Source organism: Pan troglodytes, chromosome 11, assembly GCF_028858775.2.
Source record: "Pan troglodytes isolate AG18354 chromosome 11, NHGRI_mPanTro3-v2.0_pri, whole genome shotgun sequence".
Lineage (NCBI taxonomy): Eukaryota > Metazoa > Chordata > Mammalia > Primates > Hominidae > Pan > Pan troglodytes.
In genome coordinates this window covers 25,591,223-25,610,195 of record NC_072409.2, presented here as the reverse complement: position 1 = coordinate 25,610,195, position 18,973 = coordinate 25,591,223, and the positions used below count along the sequence as shown (strand labels likewise).

General features: G+C 47.8%; 1 protein-coding gene across 1 annotated transcript; it reads right to left on the bottom strand.

Annotated features, from left to right (window-relative positions):
* Positions 1–2,008: 2,008 nt before the first annotated feature.
* On the bottom strand, positions 2,009–13,638 carry SLC46A2 (solute carrier family 46 member 2). Its single transcript, XM_528392.8, has 4 exons — positions 12,314–13,638; positions 10,102–10,185; positions 9,225–9,381; positions 2,009–2,612 (listed from the first exon to the last, which is right to left on the bottom strand). The coding sequence occupies exons 1-4, from the start codon at positions 13,440–13,442 to the stop codon at positions 2,555–2,557; spliced, it is 1,428 nt and encodes a 475-aa protein (XP_528392.2). The 5' UTR covers positions 13,443–13,638; the 3' UTR covers positions 2,009–2,554.
* Positions 13,639–18,973: the final 5,335 nt, after the last annotated feature.

Sequence of the window (18,973 nt, the reverse complement as noted above, 5' to 3'; positions counted from 1 at the left end):
TTTGAAACTCCTACCCTGGTGACAGCTGGAGTTGAAAAGGAGCCAATACTTGGGCTTTGAGAGCTCAGCTCAGGTTAAAAAACACAAGTTTATATAGCAGGGTCAATGTGGACAAGGAATGACATTTCTCTAAACAGTAAGAAGCTTTTCAGGAGTAGGAACGATTAGATTCATTCAGGCTGAGGAGCTGGTCAAGAGGCTGGACCAGAAGGTAAGGAGTTGGGGAATGAGCATATTGATGAATAAGGGTGGAGAGGTTGAACATGATCTTGACCTCATCTTTCCCATCCTATCTGCTCTGCTCATGCTGCCAGACTCTTGGGGGTGGGGGGGTGCTACCTTTTTCCCAGTGGCCTGAGCCCCAAATCTGAGTCATTCTGGCCTCCATCTACCTCACCCTCTACCATCCATCTATTAACCAACTCCTGTAGCCTCTAACTCCCAAATATTTTTCCATATCCATCTACTTTTCTCCATGCTTGTAGCTTCCTACCCTACGTCTGCTATTATTTTTTTACTTTAATTTTTTTTTTTAAGAGGCAATCTTGCTCTCTCACCCAGGCAGGGGTATAGTGGCCCAGTCATAGCTCACTGCAGCCTTGAACTCGGGCTCAAGCGATCCTGTCGTTTTAGCCTCCTGAGTAGCTGGGATTATAGGTGCACACCACCATACCCAGGTAATTTTAATTTTTTTTGTAGAGATGGTGGTCTCGCTATTTGCTCAGGCTAGTGCTGGATTCCTGGCCTCAAGTGATCTTCCCAGCTTGGCCTCCCAGAGTGCTGGGATTATAGGCCTGAGCCACCAAGGCTGGCCAGTCAGTCTGCCATTATCCTTCACCTGGTTTACTGCAAGGGCTTCGCAGCTCATCTCCTTTCTTCAAGCTTGCTCACTCCTTCCACCAATTCATTGTCCTCAGTGTTGCCAGGGAGCTGTTTCTAAGATGCAAATTTAAGCACTCTGTGTTCCTGCTTAACACCTTCCAACAGCTATCCCCATTTACTCTGAAGAGAAACATCTTTTTCTTTTGAAAGGATATTTTATGTTATTCCTCCTTACCACCCCAGTCTCATCTTACTGTCCTCCGTAATACTTGTCCTTCCGTCTGCTGCCTTCACACTGAATTCCTAAACCTTTGATATATTTTCACCTTCAGGCCTTCCAGCATGGTGTTCCTTCTGCCTGGAATGTCCCCCAACATCTGGCCTTAGTAACTGCTACTTACCCTTCCAGCCTTGTCATAGAAGTCATTTCTGGGATGCCCTTCCTGCTCTCCCAAATCTGGATTCCATGCTCCCTTATATTAGTGAGGTTGGAGAGGTTGAACGTGATCTTGAACTTCTTGAACTCATCTTTCCCATCCCATCTGCTCTGCTCATGTTGCCTGACTCAGTGCAAGGGTGCTGGCTCCTTCCCAGTGGAAGGAGACATCCCTATCTGCTGTTCTGTCTGCTTCACCTGATAGTACACTGTGCTAGGGCAGACACAGTCACGTGCTATTCTTTCTGTATCTCAGCACCTAGCATGGGACCTGGACCTTATTAGATGTGTCGTAGAGTTTTGTTCATTCCCTGCAAGAGGATTAGAGATACAAACTCTCAGAGCCCAAATACCTTGAATGTATTCTGCAGCCGTGTATTTTATCCTGTATAAGAACATCAAGTCTGTAGTCACAGACAGAATCTGACCTGGGAAAGAACGATTCACACACTCATACAATGAATGTTGATTTTATTAGGTGAGTCTGCTTTTATAAATCCAAGTAAACGAGGTTATAAAAATGACTACCTCAAATAAAATAGCTCTTAATGTACCTCCTCTTCCTTCACACCACCCACTTTGGGAAGCACTGTTGACTGGAAGTACTCAATTGAACATCCCATTGAAGAAAGCCTTGTGACATTTGCTTCTTAAAAGCAACAGTAGTAACAAAACTACCCAGAAGACAAGGGCCTGAGCTCCATCCCCCTCCTGAGTGTTTGTAGGTAAGGAAGACTCAGGAAAGAAAGCTGACTTTTTTCAAGGTTTTATTTTAATTTAAAAGACATTGTTCGTGCAAAACTGTTGGTAGTTCTTACAAAACATCCCTTCCACATTCCCCTCAGGCTGTGATAATGCACGCTTTGAGTTCTCCCATGGGACTTTCAGCACAGCACCCAGGTGACTAGTTAGCTATACTTTGGAGCCCTCAAGACAGTCCCTTGAAGAAAAGGGGCAGGCTCGCTGTAGCTGGAGTCTGAAGCCCCTCACAGGGCCTGGGACTGCTGTGTGCAGCCTGCCTGTAACCCTTAAGGTCATGCTCTGCTGTCACAGAACCCAGTGTCTGCCTAATAGGGGTGTCTTAAAGCTGAGAACATTTTTCCATCACCAGGAAAGTGCTTTTCCCCATCCACCAGGGATCCCTGAGCCAGAGCAGGTCATTCTGAGGCCAACTCTGGCTGGAACACAGGTTTCTTAAGCAGTGGGTTGCTTTGGTCACCAGTTCCCTGGTCCCTTCTTTTGTCTTCTGGGGGCCTGGCCATGGCTGATGTTTTCAGTTCCTGCAGGTAAGCATCTTCATTTCTCTATGATGTCTCCATATGGTGACAATGGGACTTGTTTATAGGCCACGATGCTGTAAGAATTGACCATAGAGAGTTACAAGAGAACAGCTGGAATGGGGTAAAGGTGAAACTGCCCTCACAGGGTTAATGATAATTACAAGCCAGGCTTTAGGCAAAATCATAGGTAGGCATTGACCAAGGTGTGCTGGTGCACTGTGACCCATCTCCCTGCAGCTGCTAGCTAAAAGGAGCATGTTGACCATTTGCTTCCCCATTGTTCCTTTAGATAGAATCTCTGGGGGCCAGGCATGGTGGCTCATGCCTGTAATCCCAACAGTTTGGGAGGTTGAGGCAGGTGGATCACCTGAAGTCAGGAGTTCGAGACCAGCCTGGCCAACCTGGTGAAACCCCAACTCTACTAAAAATACAAAAATTAGCTGGGCATGGTGGCAGGCGCTTGTAATCCCAGCTACTCGGGATGCTCAGGCAGGAAAATCACTTGAACCTGGGAGGCGGAGGTTGCAGTGAGCCAAGATTGCGCCATTGCACTCCAGTCTGGGTGACAGACTGAGACTCTGTCTCAAAAAAAAAAAAAAAAAAAAAAAAGAATCTCTGATACTGGCCCTTTTTACTTAAGAATTGCTTAAGGTGTTTTTCAGATCCTGAATTCCAGCAGAATGGCTAGTGCCAACCAGCCTGAAGACCCTCACCAAGGAACCAACTCAGCACAGGAATGCCGTTTCTTCATCTCCCTGTCCCATGATTTCACCCCTCACTTCTTGACCAATCAGCGATCCCTACACTAGCTCATCACCCATCCAGACCCCTTGGAAGCCCATCCCCAACCTCCCTGGTAGGTGGGTTTAAGGTTTCCCTCCATCTCCTTGTTCAGGTGCTGTATATCGTTAAACACTTTTTTCTGCTGCAACTCCTGCTCTTTCGGAGCCTGTTACTGTGCAATGGGCAATTGAACTTGGTGGTCCTGTAACAAAGGGTGTGCCTTTTCCTCTCCATCCATTAGGCCATCTCTTTATCACTGGTAGACTGAAACTTTTTAATCCATTTATGGCATCAGAATGGAATTTATGGCACTGAGTGGGGAGAGATTGTCTGAAGGAACTTCTCTTACTCCAGGTTCATTCCAGTCTTGCAAGTACTGAACTTCTCCATTTCCCATAACATCATGAGCCCTTTGCATCCACATTTTCTTTTTCCTGGAATCTCTTTCCATCTCACTTCTGCCTGAGGATGAACTCCCATCTATATCTCAAGATCAAGATTAAGCCTTTGCTAATTGCAAGCAGAATTAGCTGCCTCATCGTCTGCCTTTCCATAGGTCCTTTATCCATTACATTGTTTAAAATTATCTTAATAAATGGATGCGCAGCAATTAGGTCTGAACTGAAGTCCTGGATCAGTGTGACTTAGGCATGTCCTTCAACCTCTGGCACCCTGGGCTTTCTCATCTGCTGGAGCTCCAGAATCCTCAGGTTCTAAGCTACAGCGCAGCACTTCTTGATGGATGAACAACACCTGGAGTTGCTAAAATGGGTTGTGCGCTTAGATCCAAGCCTTTTAAGGGAAACTTTGTAGACACTTCCCAACGCTCAGATTTCCCGCCTTCTATGAGTGCTAGTGCACTACTTGGAGGGGCACTGACTGTACTTAAGACTCATTGTATTACAGGGCTGGCAAGTGGAGAGTGAAGACTTGGAAGCAGCCAGCACAGGGCCACATGATCCTTGACCCCTGCTGTGGACCACTACAGCACAGCCACAAGGCGATGGCCAGCATCTGACTTCATGGGCAGCCCCAGGCAGCTCTGGGGTGTGGGCGGTCAGCAGTGCTGACTTATTAGTCAGCGTAAGTCAGCGCTGAGAAATGCTACACCCTCTGACAGGGCATGCATTCATTAAACGAATTCTTTTTGACGCTGCTTATATGCTAGGATCTGTGCTGAACACAGAAGATACAGGGAGAGCCAAATAGCCATGGTCTCTACCCTCAGGGAGCCTTCAGTCTAGTGGGCAAGTGTAATTAAACAGCTAATCATGAAATCATCATCACTGCATTCTACCAAGGAGAATATAGGAAGCTCTGGGAGCATGTAATAGAAGGATCTAATTTAGATTGAGAAGGGTTAGGAAAATTCTCTTTGAGAAAATGGTGTTTCAGTTAAGACCACAACTAGTTGGGTGGGAAAAAGTTGTGGATGGAGAAGGGAGAAGAGTGGGAGGGGAGGTGACTGTGGCTGAGTGTTGGGGAGGGTGGTCAATGGCAGGAATAGGAGGTGAGAGAGGGTGGCCAGGCCAGCTTATGCAGGGCTTTGTTGCCCATAGTAAGACATTCATTTTTTGTTGTTGTTGTTTTTGTTTCTTTTTTGAGACAGAGTCTTGCTCTGTCACCCAGGCTGAAGCACAGTGTCATGATCTTTGCTCATTGCAGCCTCAACCTCCTGGGCTCAAGCAATCCTCGCACATCAGCCTCCCAACTAGCTGGGACTACAGGCATGCACCACAATGCCTAGCTGATTTATTAATTTTTTGTAGAGTTGGGGTCTCACTATATTGCCCAGGCTGGTCTCAAGCTTCTAAGCTCAAGCAATTCCCCCACCTCAGCCTCCCAAAGTGCTGGGATTACAGGTGTGAGCCACTGCACCCAGCCAAACATTTGGGTTTTATCCTAAGAGCAATGAAAGCCAAGTGCAGGGCTTTGAGCAGGTGAGGACATGACCTGATTCACACTTTAAGGACCTTGCTCTGGCCACCTGCTGGAGAGAGGATGGGAGTGGAGAACAAGAGTGGCTGTATGGAGAATGGTTCAGAGGCTAACTCAGTCATCCAGGTGCTTTGGTTTAGGGGGTAGCAGTAGAGATAAAAAGAAAAGCATAAGTTTGAGACATATTTTGGAGGTAGAATCAATGTATTAGGCCTGATTGATTGGAGGTGGGGGGAGATGAAGGACAGGTTTCTACCCTCGGTGGGTGGTGCCGCCATTTAATGAGATCATGAGATTGGAAAGACGGGAGTGTTAGCAGGCTTAGGAGGGTATCAAGAACCCTATTTTGGAAGTTTAAATGGTAATGTGAACCTTTGGAAGTACTTTAGGTTGCTTAGAAAATGTAAAGTGAGAAGACAGCCCAGAACAGAACCCCAAACAATTCCTACATGGGAGGTTTGTAGAGAAGAAGCTATCAGATAAATGGGAGAAAAGCCAGAAGAATGAGGTGTTTTGAAAGCCATGTGACAAATATCTCCTGAGGAAAGAGTGATCAACAGCATTAGATGTCGCCAAGAAATCATACGAGATGAAGGTGGCAGCAGGTCAACGGATGCAGCTAATAAGTCATTAGTGGCTTTAGTGAGAGCAGCTCTGGTGGAGTTGAGCAGGGGGAATCAATTGAGTCAGACTGGAGTGAGTAGAAAGTGAATGGGAGTGGGGGAGTGAGACAGCACGTGCAGACCCGCCTTGGGATAACTTGACTATGAAGAGAAGGAGAGACGGGGGAAGAGCATATGTCAGCTCTGGTAGAAGAATTCAGGAGAGAATGAAGCAGTGGAATGAGCTTTCTCAGGAGGTAGGAGAGGCCGCACCCAGATACCAGGTACAATGCATGTAGTGGATGGGAGAGACGGTCTGGCTTCCTTCAAATCCTGTCTCTGCCACTTCCTAGCTGTGTACCCTTTGGCAAGTTATTTAATACCTTGGAGGCTGTTTCCTTACCTGCAAAATAGGGATAATAATATTAATTACCATAAAGGATTGTTTGGGAAGATTAGTTTAAAAATATGAAATAAAGTAGTGCCTGGCACGTAGGGCTGTTTAAGAGTTTGCTGTTATTATCATTAAAAAAAGAAGATGGATGCAAATGAACATAGGGCTGTGGATTGGAGAAGACAGGGAGATTCTGTTGGGATAGCTTGGCTTCTCTTTTCTTTTTTTTTCTTTTTTCTTTTTTTTTTTTTTTTTTTTTGAGATGGAGTCTAGCTCAGCTCACTGCAACTACCGCCTCCTGGGTTCAAGCGATTCTCCTGCCTCAGCCTCCCGAATAACTGGGACTGCAGGTGCATGTTGCCAAGCCAGGCTAATTTTTGTATTTTATTGGAGACGTGGTTTCACTATGTTGGCCAGGCTGGTCTCAAACTCCTGACCTTATGATCCATCCACCTTGGCCTCCCAAAGTGCTGGGATTACAGGCATGAGCCATCGTGCCCAGCCTGGCTTCTGTTTATGAAGAATGAGGCATTAGTTAAGTGCATGTATATTGGAGGGCATGAGGGGAGAGGGTTGTAGATAAGCAGAACCTCACAATTATTTCCTCAGCATCTCCCTATTGCATCTAAAGAGCAAACAAGAGAGGACAAGTTCTTACGGTGGCATGAAATCGGCTCACTTTGGTACCAGGAAGAGGTGCAGCCACAGCCCCCTGGGATTGCAAACAGGCTGGGATCTCTCCTGGCATCGAGGAAGGGGATGCCGACTGTGACCCAGTCCAGCCTCTGCCCTCTGAGTCCTCCCCTGCTCTGGCATGCCTGCCTGGGTTTTTATGTCATTGGAATGTAGCTTTTCTTCCTGTGGTTCGAAAGCTTTACTGGTCTTTCCTGTTGCTCTCCTTGAAGATTGATGGTACAGCCTTGGCCCCTCCTAGCTGTGAAACTTTTTCAGGATCTTGTTTCTTTAGTGACTTTGCAGAAAGGAAAGTAATGGAAACACTCCCTTTACACCAGAGATTCTCAATCTTGGTTGTACATTTGAATCACCTGGAGAGCTTTTAAAATTTCCTATGCCCAGGCTGCACCGCAGATTAATTGAGTCAGAATCTCTGGTGGATGGGATCCTGATAGCAGTCAATTTAAAAATCTGGCTTTGTTTGCACGTGTCTCTCTATTGCTAAATGTCTACAACAGAGGGAAACAGTGTGCCTAAGTGCCTCACCTGCATAAGTACTCAATCAATTGCTTACTTATATCTTCCCATTGCTTTCATTTGTCTCTTGATGTCTTTATGACACACATGAACTAGTAAGACTCATTTCCTTTTGTTGATTTTTGGGTTTTGTTTAGGTTAAAGAGACTACATTAACCAACTGCCAATAAAATCGGACTGGATAATTTTCAAGCAGGCAAAAACTACTCATCCTTTACTCATTTGGCCAGAGGCTGGGACTCCTGAGGAGTGTGCACTGCATGGTAGCTAAAATCCAACCCATTCAGCCAGGACTCATACGAAAACAGGAACACACGAAAAGTCCTTAGGGTCGGACAGTTCGAAGACAGAGCTGGCTCAGTTTGTACCTTAGGAATGAGACCTGGTCATGCCTGCTGATCCATACTTTAATGTGTCTCAGCTATTTGGTCTTCCTATCTTATTTTTCTCAATTATGAAATAATGCAAAGAGCCCTAATGATTGACGGCTCCTGTCCTAGGAAGCTCAACTTTCCATTCAGGCCGAGATTTGTAATATGATGTGATGTGAGAATTCCAAAAGAGCTTTATCACTGTCCCCTTGAACCAGCCTTCCTTTATTTTCTACTCTGCTGCCTACTATACCACCATTACTGATCTGTAGAGTCCTCATGTGCTACTAGGCAGGTCCCTTGAAAATGCAAATCTATATCCTGTGGATACATGTATTCTGTGTGTGTATATATATATGTGTGTATATATATATATATTCCTTTCCCATGTGGCAGCAGTGGTAGGAGCATGAGAGAACCTCACTTCAAAGGAAGTGGTAAAAGGGCCTAACAGTCTAAAGAGAACAGTGCTGTTCCATATGGGAACCTCAACCCACATGTGGGTTACTGAATACTTGAAATGTGACGTCCAAATCTAGATGTACTGTAAGTGTAAAATACATACTGGATTTCAAAGAGTTAGTGTAAATAAGAAGTGAAATATCTCATTGACACATTTTGTAAATGGATTAGATGTGGAGATGATATTTTGCATGTCAAATATGTTATTAATATTAAAATTAATTTCACCTGTCACTTTTCTCTTTTTAAAATGTGGCTACTAGAAAATTGAAAATCACACACATGGCTTGCATTTGTGGCTGCTACTGTATTTGTGTGGGACAGGGCTGAAGACAGAACTATTCAGTGCTGTCTTTCCATTTTGTTGATGACCTAGTCTAGTGGTCTCCATAGAGTGCTCTGATTCTACAAATGAGACAATTCCCCCAGAGAAGTCAAGGGAATTGTCCGAGGCCCTGTCTGGAGCTCACACAGTCCAGCGGCCGGGAGATTTCAGCAGCACTGAGCACAGAGCCCCGTGAGGGCACGGGGAAGAAACTGTGCTCTGAAATGAGGCCTGATGACTTTCACCTAAAGGCAGCTGAACAAAAGAGGTCTGATGGTTCATGAAGGTTTCCAATCACAGCCTCTAATTATAAGGAAGTATACGGAACTCATGTAAATAGTCACTATAAAACTGCCAAAGAGTGAGTCAGTGCCTAATGACCCTGTTTCTTACTTGTGATTTTGAGGAATTCTGAAATGGCCAGATTTTTAGTGTTGGGAAACAGGAGGACTTTTTCTTTGTGAGAGAGCCTACTCAGGACCCACTGCATAAATGCTGAAAATAAATAATGCAGTGATGGTGGGCTGGAGAAGGTCCAACATTCCTTGACCTAAGCATCAGGGTCCCAGCCCAAGCAGCAGATGCTGCTCCCATCCTACCTAATTGGAATGATGGCCAGGAAGGAGAGAAAGGAGGAGAGAGCAAAGCAGGAGCCCACAAACATGTCCATGGTGAGCTGGTAGATCTTGTTGTACAAGGTGGATGTCACCACGCCGGTCAGAGCCAAGGACAGCTGCAGTATGACGAACACCTTTCCTGTGGAAGGGACAGAGGTTACTCCGGAGTGCCTTGCTGTCCCTGCCTCACTCCCCATTAGCTGAGTCTCTGGAGAGTTCTTAGGGGACCCTTCCTTCTTACTCTCTCTCTCTCTCTCTCTCTCTTTTTTTAGAGACAGAGTCTCACTCTGTTGCCCAGGCTGGAGTGTAGTGCCACAATCCTGGCTCACTGCAGCCTTAAACTCCTGGGCTCAGGCAATCCTCCTGCCTCAGCCTCCCGAGTAGCTGGGACTACAGGCATGTGCCACCATGCCCTGCTAATTTTTAATTTTTTTTGTTTAGAGATGGGGGTCTCACTGTGTTGTCCAGGCTGGTCTTGAACTCCCAGCCTCATGCGATCCTCTCACCTCGGCCTCCAAAAGCACTGGGATTACAGGAATTGAGCCACTGCACCTGGTGCCTTCTCAGTCTTTGTGTGGCTCAATTCACTAGGAATCCTGCCTCTTATCTAGTTGAATCTTCCCAAGGCCTGTGGACGATAGAATCCTTCTTTGACTGTGGCTTTTCAGTGCCTGACTTTCTAAGTCACTCCTATACCCGTCTCCACTCTCTGTGCCCTGGATGGAAACCAGTGTTTCTCGTGTCTTCAGAGATGCTTCTGGAACTGTCTCAAGTGCCTTCTGCAGGTCTGCGCCTCATGCTTAGCAGCTCTGAAACAGCCCGGGCAGAAGATTCCAGAGAGATTCCGTTCACTACTCACCATAAGAGGAGCCCTTTATGAGTTTGGACATAGCTGATCGGATGGTTGTGACGGGGATGAGAGCAAACAGCATGACGGCTCGAGCTGAAAGAGATCACACAAGAACACTCCTTGCTGTAGCCCAGCCTGGGCCAAGGAGGAAATTAGCAAAAGCCTCTCTTAGAACCCCCATCTCCCCACAATCCGAATGTGGCTTGACCTGGAGGAAGTCATTTCTCTGCTGGCACACTAGCGCCCTCCCTTGACCAGTCTGTGACCCTCTGAGCTCTGATGCTGCTGTATATGCTGCATATCAGTCTGCAAGGTGGCTGGGCACAGTTGACATGGTGACAGATGGTGAAATGTGTCTTTACTGGTGGAGTTGAGTGATTACTAGGGAAGTGGAACTGGTGCCACCAAAGTGACACAAGGCCCCTTTCTTTGTTTCTCCAGGAGAGAAGTGTCTGTCCTTGACATTAATGAACATCTCTGGGAGATAGTCCCGGGAGCTTTGGCAAATTGCCTCCAGCAATGTGTCCCATGAATGCATCCACTGCATAGCTCTCAAGCTCTATTGATTATCCAGATGCAGTGTGTGTGTGTGTGTGTGTGTGTGAGAGAGAGAGAGAGAGAGAGAACGCACAAGAGAGACAGATAGAGACAGAGAGCCAGGCGTGGTGGCTCACGCCTGTAATCCTAGCACTCTGGGAGGCCGAGGCGGGTGGATCATCTGAGGTCAGGAGTTCGAGACCAGCCTGAACAACATGGTGAAACCCTGTCTCTACTAGAAATACAAAATTAGCTGGGTGTGGTGGTGCATGCCTATAATTCCAGCTACTTGGGAGGCTGAGGCAGGGGAATCACTTGAACCCAGGAGGTGGAAGTTGCAGTGAGCCGAGATCGTACCATCGCACTCCAGCCTGGGCAACAAGAGTGAAACTCCGTCTCAAAAACAAAACAAAACAAAACAAAACAAAAACCCAAAGGAGACACAGAGAGAGGTGGTGGGCAAAAGGGGAAGGGGGTACTCTGTCCTATGCTGTTTAATTGAGAAGTGACCAGAGGTTAGCTTGCCATTTTGTTAGGTGTTTCTAAGATGTGTGACCTGCCTGGGCCAAGAGCCAGCCTCAGATAACTGTCTGAAGTTGTTTTTCTGATATGATAGCCACTAGCCCCATATAACTATTTAAATTAAATACAATGACATAAAATTTAAAAATCTGTTCTTTAGTTGCACTAGCTACATTTCAACTGCTCAATAGCCACATGGAGCCAGTGGCTTCTGTATTGGACAGAATGGATAGCAACTATTTCCATCATTCTAGAAAGTTCTATTGGAGCATTCATCTCGAGCTTTCTGCTTATAGTTGTCTGACTTGTGCCCTCAGATGGAAACTTAATGCTGCTTCCTTGGGGAATTTATTACATTGGTTGTGGAAGGCATTTACCGAGTATTTTTATGCATTTTCAAAAAGCCCTTGCTTGACTCCAAATGATTTTAATTAAGGGATCTTTTCAGTAGAATTACTTGAAATTCCACCCCTCCACGTTTTTTTGTTTTTTTGTTTTTTTTGTTTTTTTGTTTTTTTGAGACAGAGTCTTGCTCTATCACCCAGGCTAGAGTGCAGTGGCACAATCTCGGCTCACTACAACCGCTGCCTCTTGGGTTCAAGTGATTCTTGTGCCTCAGCTTCCTGAGTAGCTAGGACTACAGGTGTGCACCACCACACCTGGCTAATTTTTATGCTTTTGGTAGAGATGAGGTTTTGCCATACTGGCCAGGCTGGTCTTGAACTCCTGGCCTCAAGTGATCCTCCCACCTCCCGCCCAAAGTGCTGGGATTACAGGCGAGAGCCTCTGCGCTCAGCCTTTGAAATTCCATCCCTTTAAAATGGCAAGGGGGTGTGGGGGAAGAAACCCAACTCCATCTCCTCTGTTGAAGGCCATCCTGAAGCCTCCCCTACTGACTCCAGGTACCACTGACCACACCTCCTTGACTGCCCAGAACCATGAACACCACTCTGGTAACATTTCATTCTCAATATAGATAATTAATTAACAATACATTACAGATAAACTCAGGGGCATATAATCTTGTGTCCCTTGTGCCTCCTAGGTAGCAGGTTCAATCCCTGGTGCTGAGCTAGGACACCCAGACCATGGCATCCCTGGTGTCAGCCCCATGATGCAGAGGGCCAGCAATGTCCTGCCTCCTCAAGAATGACAGACTCACCAATATAGAACATGTATGTCTCTTTCACAAAAGCCAAGAGGAGGGCTCCTGACCCAAAGGAGACCATCCCAATCATGATCATGGTGGTGTCCCGAAAGCAGCGGGAGAAGACCAGGACACCCAGGAAGCTGGTGATGAAGATGGTGTACCCTGCAGCCATACCATAGCCCACCTGCACTTGGTTCCAACCGAGAGGCTCCCTCAGCACAAAAAGAGGGATCACGTCCACTGTGCCCACCACCGCCAGGTCATATATGATAGCACCCACAAAGAGCAAGGCAATGGTGGTTTTATGGGGTTTTGCTTTTCCAGGAGATGGAGGGTGCCCCACTGCATACTGTTGGTCCAACTGATCCGGATCCAGAGTGCGGTATGTGCCAACCGTGCCAGACACGGTATCCACGGCGGGGAGCTCCTGGCTGGGTTTGGCCACCGACTCAGGGACCTTTAGCACCAAAAGGCTGTAGAGCAGGGCAAACGAGGCACAGCTCACGCTGCAGGCCGTCAGTATCAGGCCCTGCACAGAGTGCCCAGCCATCTGCTTGAAGAGATGCCCGGAAGCCATGCTCCCGCAGAACCCCGCCAAGCCCAGCATCAGGTCAATGAGGATGAGGCGCACAGAGCGGCGGCCCTCGGAGGAGCCCAGCGATCCCAGCGCCATGACCCCGGACCAGAAGGCGGAGAAGCCACCGAATAGCCCGTTCAGCGCCGCCGCCCCGTACAGCACCTCCACTGGCCAGTCCAGCAGCACCTTGAGCAGCAGCCCGAGGCGGGAGAGCAGGAAGCCCAGCAGCGACATGCAGATGGAGATCTTGCGATGGTAGCGGTCGCTGAGCCATCCCAGCCCGTAGGCGGACAGCAGGGGGGACAGGCCCACCACGAGGTTGTAGATGATGTAGAAATTGGAGATGGCTCTCTGCTGTTGGTCCTCTAGAGCCCCCCGGGGCGATGGGCTGGCACTGTGGTTGGAGGAGCCTCCGGTTCCGTAGGACGCCTTCACCACGAGGAGTAGCCCCGCATCGTAGAGGGAGGCAGCCACCTGGGACGAGGCCACCACGGGCTCAACCCAGGTCCTCGGGTGGAAGCGAGGCAGGTGGCCCCTCCGCGGGCAGGTGACCTCGGGGCTCATGTGACCTCTCTGATGGGGGATCGAAGGGCTTTCTGGCTGCAGTGACAAGGATATGCTCCCAAATTCGGCTGCTACGGCTGCTCAGGGTTCAGTCCCGGAGCGCGAGTGTGCTCCGTGCGCCGGGAGCGCGCCGGCCAGTGGCGAGCAGAGCCAGGGCACGCAGCGCCTGTGACAGCAGCCCGCCCAGCAGCCGAGTGACCTCCCGAGTGACTCCTCCTCAGGCCAGAAAAGGCCGCGCTCCACCCCGCCCTCGCCACCTCAGGCGGAGTAGGACTGGCGACAGTCCAGGGAAGCCAGGCGCGGGGGAGCGCACCGCGAGTGCCGGCTCCTGGCGCCAGCACCCCCGGGGCCGACGGGTCACGCTGCTCCTGTGAGCGCGGCCGCCTGACGGGGCCGAATTTCCCCACAGCCAGGCGTGCCGTGCCCGGACCTCCCGCGGATCTCTGGGGACCCCCCACCACCAGGGCAGGGGCTGGAAGGAAGCTCCCCAGGACTGGCTCAGGGAGCGTTTCCAAATTCTCCCATCCCAGGAAGGCAGGTTTGCGCGAGGGGTGGGACGCCTAGGATTCTGCCTAGGATAAGTATTGGGGTTTGAAGTTTTATTTATAGATTTAATGCAACAGGGGCCCATGTGCTATAGGCAGCTGGGTAGCACTTTGAGAGAAGTAGAAACTTGGGAGCCGCCAGGTCCAGGCTCTTCTCCAAGCCAAAGGCCTCTTAGAGAAGAGTCCTGTTTGGTACACCTGCATTGGTGGGCCTAGTGCCTGGGCCTTGTCTAGAAGGCTCCTGCCTCAAACCCCAGGGCCAAGGGAGAGACGGCAAGATCCTGCCAGCCCTAGATGTCCCACTAGATGATAAAACTGGACTCTTGGGCAGGGGCTTGAGCCCACTGGAAGGGGCAGAGTCACCAGGGTCCTCTTCTGAATCAAGTGCCCAGGTCCCTTTCTGCTTGTTAGTAGTCACTCTTCTTCTGTCTGTGGGCTCACTCCCCTGGGCTGGGCTGAGACCTCCACTTCCCAGGTGGCCTCGCTTCTTGTTTAGGTACATACTTCTGCAAAGAAAACCAGGGTGATGGATGATGCAGAGGCCAAAATGTACCACAGAGCATGACCTGTTCCATGGTCAGCCCCAGGGATGGAGACTCAAAGCACACAGCCTTCCTGAACCTCTACCCACAATCCACTATAGCTATGGCAGCATGGATGATCAGGAACCCAAAGACATGAAAGGGAGACGCAGGTATGCAGGGAGAGCTTAAAACGCCACATGGATAATATACTCATGTAGGGAGTAGGGACTGGATTCCAAATGATTTAGTGTATCTATGTGCTCTTTTGGTAGTGTTTAGGTGGGCTATAATCTCCTCCCCTGCCACCCTCAACCTCCAGCATGGCCCAGCCTCCTCGTGTCTAGGCCCAGACGACTCTGCCTTCTGCAAAGAGAAAGACACACCTAGTCTTGCCCTTCAAGATGTGCCCCATGGATCTGGCCCAGCAGCCCATTTCCTTCTTCCTCCCCCTCACCTAGGGTCACCTTGGGAGATACATGTTTCACCCAACCGAAGCCTGGCTCTCCCACTCCATTCTTAATTTTTCCAGAGGCTACAGCAAACAGTCCAAACACCTTGATCCTATGAGGGGTGGAGACTCCAGTGAATGAGTAGGTTATGGGGCCAGGTGGTATTCCACAATCAAATATGGCCATGAGAACAACCTGAACCAGATGGACCACTCTGGCCACTTGATCAAGGAGTCTGTGCATTCTAGGGCTCTAGACTGTAGGGGGTAGCCCTTGTCATCTCTGGGAGGGTCTGTGGTATTTCAGTTCTTCCCATTGTCTTGGGAAACCAGGGACATTGGAAGGGTCTCTGAGAGAGTCACATCAGATCTAGAACAGATCTAGTAGGAGCTGGGTTATTAGGATGCTAGTCAGCCCTAGGAACCCCCAGACTTCTGAGTTCTCTGGCCTGGAAATGAACAAGACTCAGGGTAGTCAGTGTCTCTCCCAGTTTAGGCTACTGTGGGTTGGATTATATTCTCATCATGTCCCCACTTCTTGCTCCATCTCTGAATGCAGGCCCCAGGTGAGCTAGCACCTGGTCATCCTCTGCAGCCCAGGCTACCAGCAAGGAGAGCCCTGACCTTGCCACTTCAAGATAGAATCTAGTCTCCAGTGCAAGGTTGGCTTCATTAAAGTGCAAGTACTAAATCTCTGATGTTTAGATTGATAAAATCACACTATTCCAGAAGAAAGGAACTAAGAAAAAAAACAGTAGCAGCTAATATTTTTGAGCCCTTATTATGTACTAAGCATTTTACGTGAATGAATTTAATCCTCCCAAGAAGTCTGTGAGCTGATCTATCACCCCATTTTTACAGATTGAGATACTGAAACCAGAGAGGTTAAGAAATTTGCACAAGATCACAAGGCCAGTAAATCAGGAAACTAGTATTTGGCATCAGACAGTCTTTGCAAGCCTACAGCTATGGGGAAAATACAGTTGCCAGAAATTTTTATTTGAGGATGTCCTCTTAACCCACATTGGAATGTGGAGAGGAGTAGAAACAACACAATCATGTTGTGATTATTGTTGATCAACAATGTATTGCACAAATAGGAACAAGAGAGTGGATAGATTATCTGTTGAACCTATATCCCAGGCACTTTACACTCAGGCAAGGAATACTTTTGTTTTCTTAACAAAATTCATAGCCCCTAAATTCATCTTAGAAAGGAACAGTCTTTGAAAAACACCTTTGGTCAGTGTTAGAGAGTGAAATTCTCAGGTCTGAGGATTCCAGCTATGGAGGAGGTTCCAGAGAGGGGGCGGAACCTTTATGCTTGAGTCAACCAGAGGGAAGGGTGAGAGAGAGAACCAAGGAGGGAGAAGAGAGGGGAAAGAAGTTCAGGGAGGAAGTAAGATCAGCAGGTATTGGTGAGAAGGGTCAGGACTAGAACTCTTGGCGTCAGGGTGGTCTGAAGGAACTTTTGAAGAATAGGAATGTCTAGTGTGGATTTTAAACATCTTGCTGTATCATGTACATGTGAATCCTTAGTGTGACCTCCCTTTGCTCCTCAGTTCTTAATTTCTTTTTCTTTCTTTTTTTCTTTTCTTTCTTTTTTTTTTTTTTAGACAGGGTCTTGCTTCTGTTGCTCAGGCTGGAGTGCAGTGTTGCGATCAAAGCTCACTAGAACCTCAAATTCCCGGGCTCAGCCAATCCTCCTGTTCCAGCCTCCCAAGTAATTGGGGCTACAGGCATGCACCACTGCACCCAGTTAATTTTAATTTTTATTTTTTTTTCTGGTAAAAACAGCATCTCACTATGTTATCCAGGTTGCTCAGATTGGTCTCAAACCCTTGGCTTCAAGCGATCCTCCCACATCAGCCTCCCAAAATGCTGGGATTACAGGTGTGAATCACTGCACCTGGCCTTCCTGAGTTCTTTAGAAAAGTTTATTCATAAATGTTTTGTGCAAGTGGCATTTTTTTTTTGTTTTTTATTTTGGTAGAAACTGCTGAAGAAGCTATGATTCATCTCTGGATTGACATAATGCTGAGCAGAGACCACAAGGGAGGAAAAGGAAGCCATGAGAACACAAATCTCCCAAGGATTCACTGAAATCTGGAATAGGCTTTGGACTTTCACAGGCTATGAGATTGGGGAGTTAAGCCATCTGACCCAGATCTTGAGGGGCAGAGAGACCCTTCAGCTGATGTGCAGACTACACTGATGGGGAAGGCCAAGGCAGGAGGAGTGCCTGAAGCCAGGAGTTTGAGACCAGGCTAGGCATCCTGGGCAATGCAGTGAGACCGTCTCTACAGAAAAAAACTTAAAAATTAGCTGGGCATAGTGGTGCATACCTGTAGTCCCAGGTATTTGGGAGGCTGGGGTGGAAGGATAGCTTGAGCCCGGGAGTTTGAGGCTCCAGTGAGCTGTGATTGCACCACTTCACTCCAGCCTGGGCAACAGAAAGAGACCGTCTCTCTTTATTGTTAATATTTCAGGGGCTGTGGTAAGCCTTTCCCTCAAAAATTGGGAGCAAGGAAAATAAGATACCCCCTAAAGCATTAATATATAGTAGAAAAAAGTAAAGATGTATAAACTCATTCAAGAAGACAGAGACAAATCTTGTCAGTGACCACCAAGGACTTTATTTCAAGTGTTTCCCAATGACTGTCTCATCACTACATGCAAGATGTTGCCCAAGTCTCTTTGCCTGACCTTGAGCAACTTTCTGATTGTGGTTTTACTTCCCCATTATAGTTGCAAACAGGGAGAAAATGTGCTAGTTACTTTGAGTCTCCAAATAATTTCCCCTGATAAATTAATAAATTAGCGTTCTAGTTTATGTATCAGCCTTTCTGGGTCTGAATCTGGGAAATGGCTTCCCTCCCCGTATACTGATGAAATGAAGTATATTATGGTTAGACTGAGAGTCAGGCCCTGTCCACAGTAAATTCATCAAAATAATGACTGCCACCCATGGATGCCCTTGGAATATTGTTTCATTGGCCTTTTCCCTCAGAGGTGACACCCTAACGTTGCCCAGTTTTATAGAAACTTTGACTTAGGGTAGCTAAATCACTTGCACAAGGTCACACAGAGCCAGGTACGTAGGGTTGAGTGACTTCAGAATCTATCTATTTTCACAGTGCTTCATTTCTGAGGTAATTGAGTAGAAGGGGTGCATTTTAAGAAGGTGTTTGGTTGTTGAATGTTTCCCACCAAATATTGTGAGCCTATATTTCTATCTAAGATATTTTCAAACTCAGTGGTTAGTTTGTTCGTTTACTCATTCATCATCTGTCCATCCACCCATTTACCCACCCATCATCCATCCATCTACCCACACATCTATCCATCCATCCACCCACCCATCATCCATCCATCTATCTACCCATCCATCCATCCACCCACCCACCCATCATTCATCCATCCATCCATCTACCCATTCACCCTTCTACCCTTCCATCCACCCACCCACCCATCATCCATCTGTCTATCCATCCACCAACCCATTATTAATCCATCCATCCTCCCACCCATTATCCATCTACCCATCCACCCACCCATCATCCATCCATCCATCCATCCACCCATCCACCCACCCATCATCCATCCATCCATCCATCCACCCCATCCATCATCCATCCATCATCCATCCATCCATCCATCCACCCCACCCATCATCCATCTATCCATTAACCCACCCATCATCCACCCATCCATCCATCCACCCACCCATCACCCATCCATCTACCCATCAACCCACCCATCATCCATCCATCCACCCACCCATCATCCATCCATCCACCCACCCATCATCCATTCATCTGTCCACCACCCACACATTATCCATCCATCCATCTATCCATCTACCCACCTATCACCCATCCATCCATCCATCCACCCATCCTCCATCCAATGCATCATCCATCCATCCATCCCTTTGTTAATCTTTAAGCACTTATTGAGTATCAGGCCCACCAATAGGTATGAGGGATGCAAATTCCTTTGCCCTTAAGGATC

What these genes read in the sequence shown, in the direction of transcription:
- SLC46A2 (XM_528392.8), bottom strand. Translation starts at nt 13,442, where the DNA reads ATGAGCCCCGAGGTCACCTGCCCGCGGAGGGGCCACCTGCCTCGCTTC. An exon ending in GACATACATGTTCTATATTG is followed by an intron (nt 10,186 to 12,313) that starts GTGAGTCTGTCA and finishes GATCTCTTTCAG; the next exon opens with CTCGAGCCGTCATGCTGTTT. An exon ending in CATAAAGGGCTCCTCTTATG is followed by an intron (nt 9,382 to 10,101) that starts GTGAGTAGTGAA and finishes TCCCTTCCACAG; the next exon opens with GAAAGGTGTTCGTCATACTG.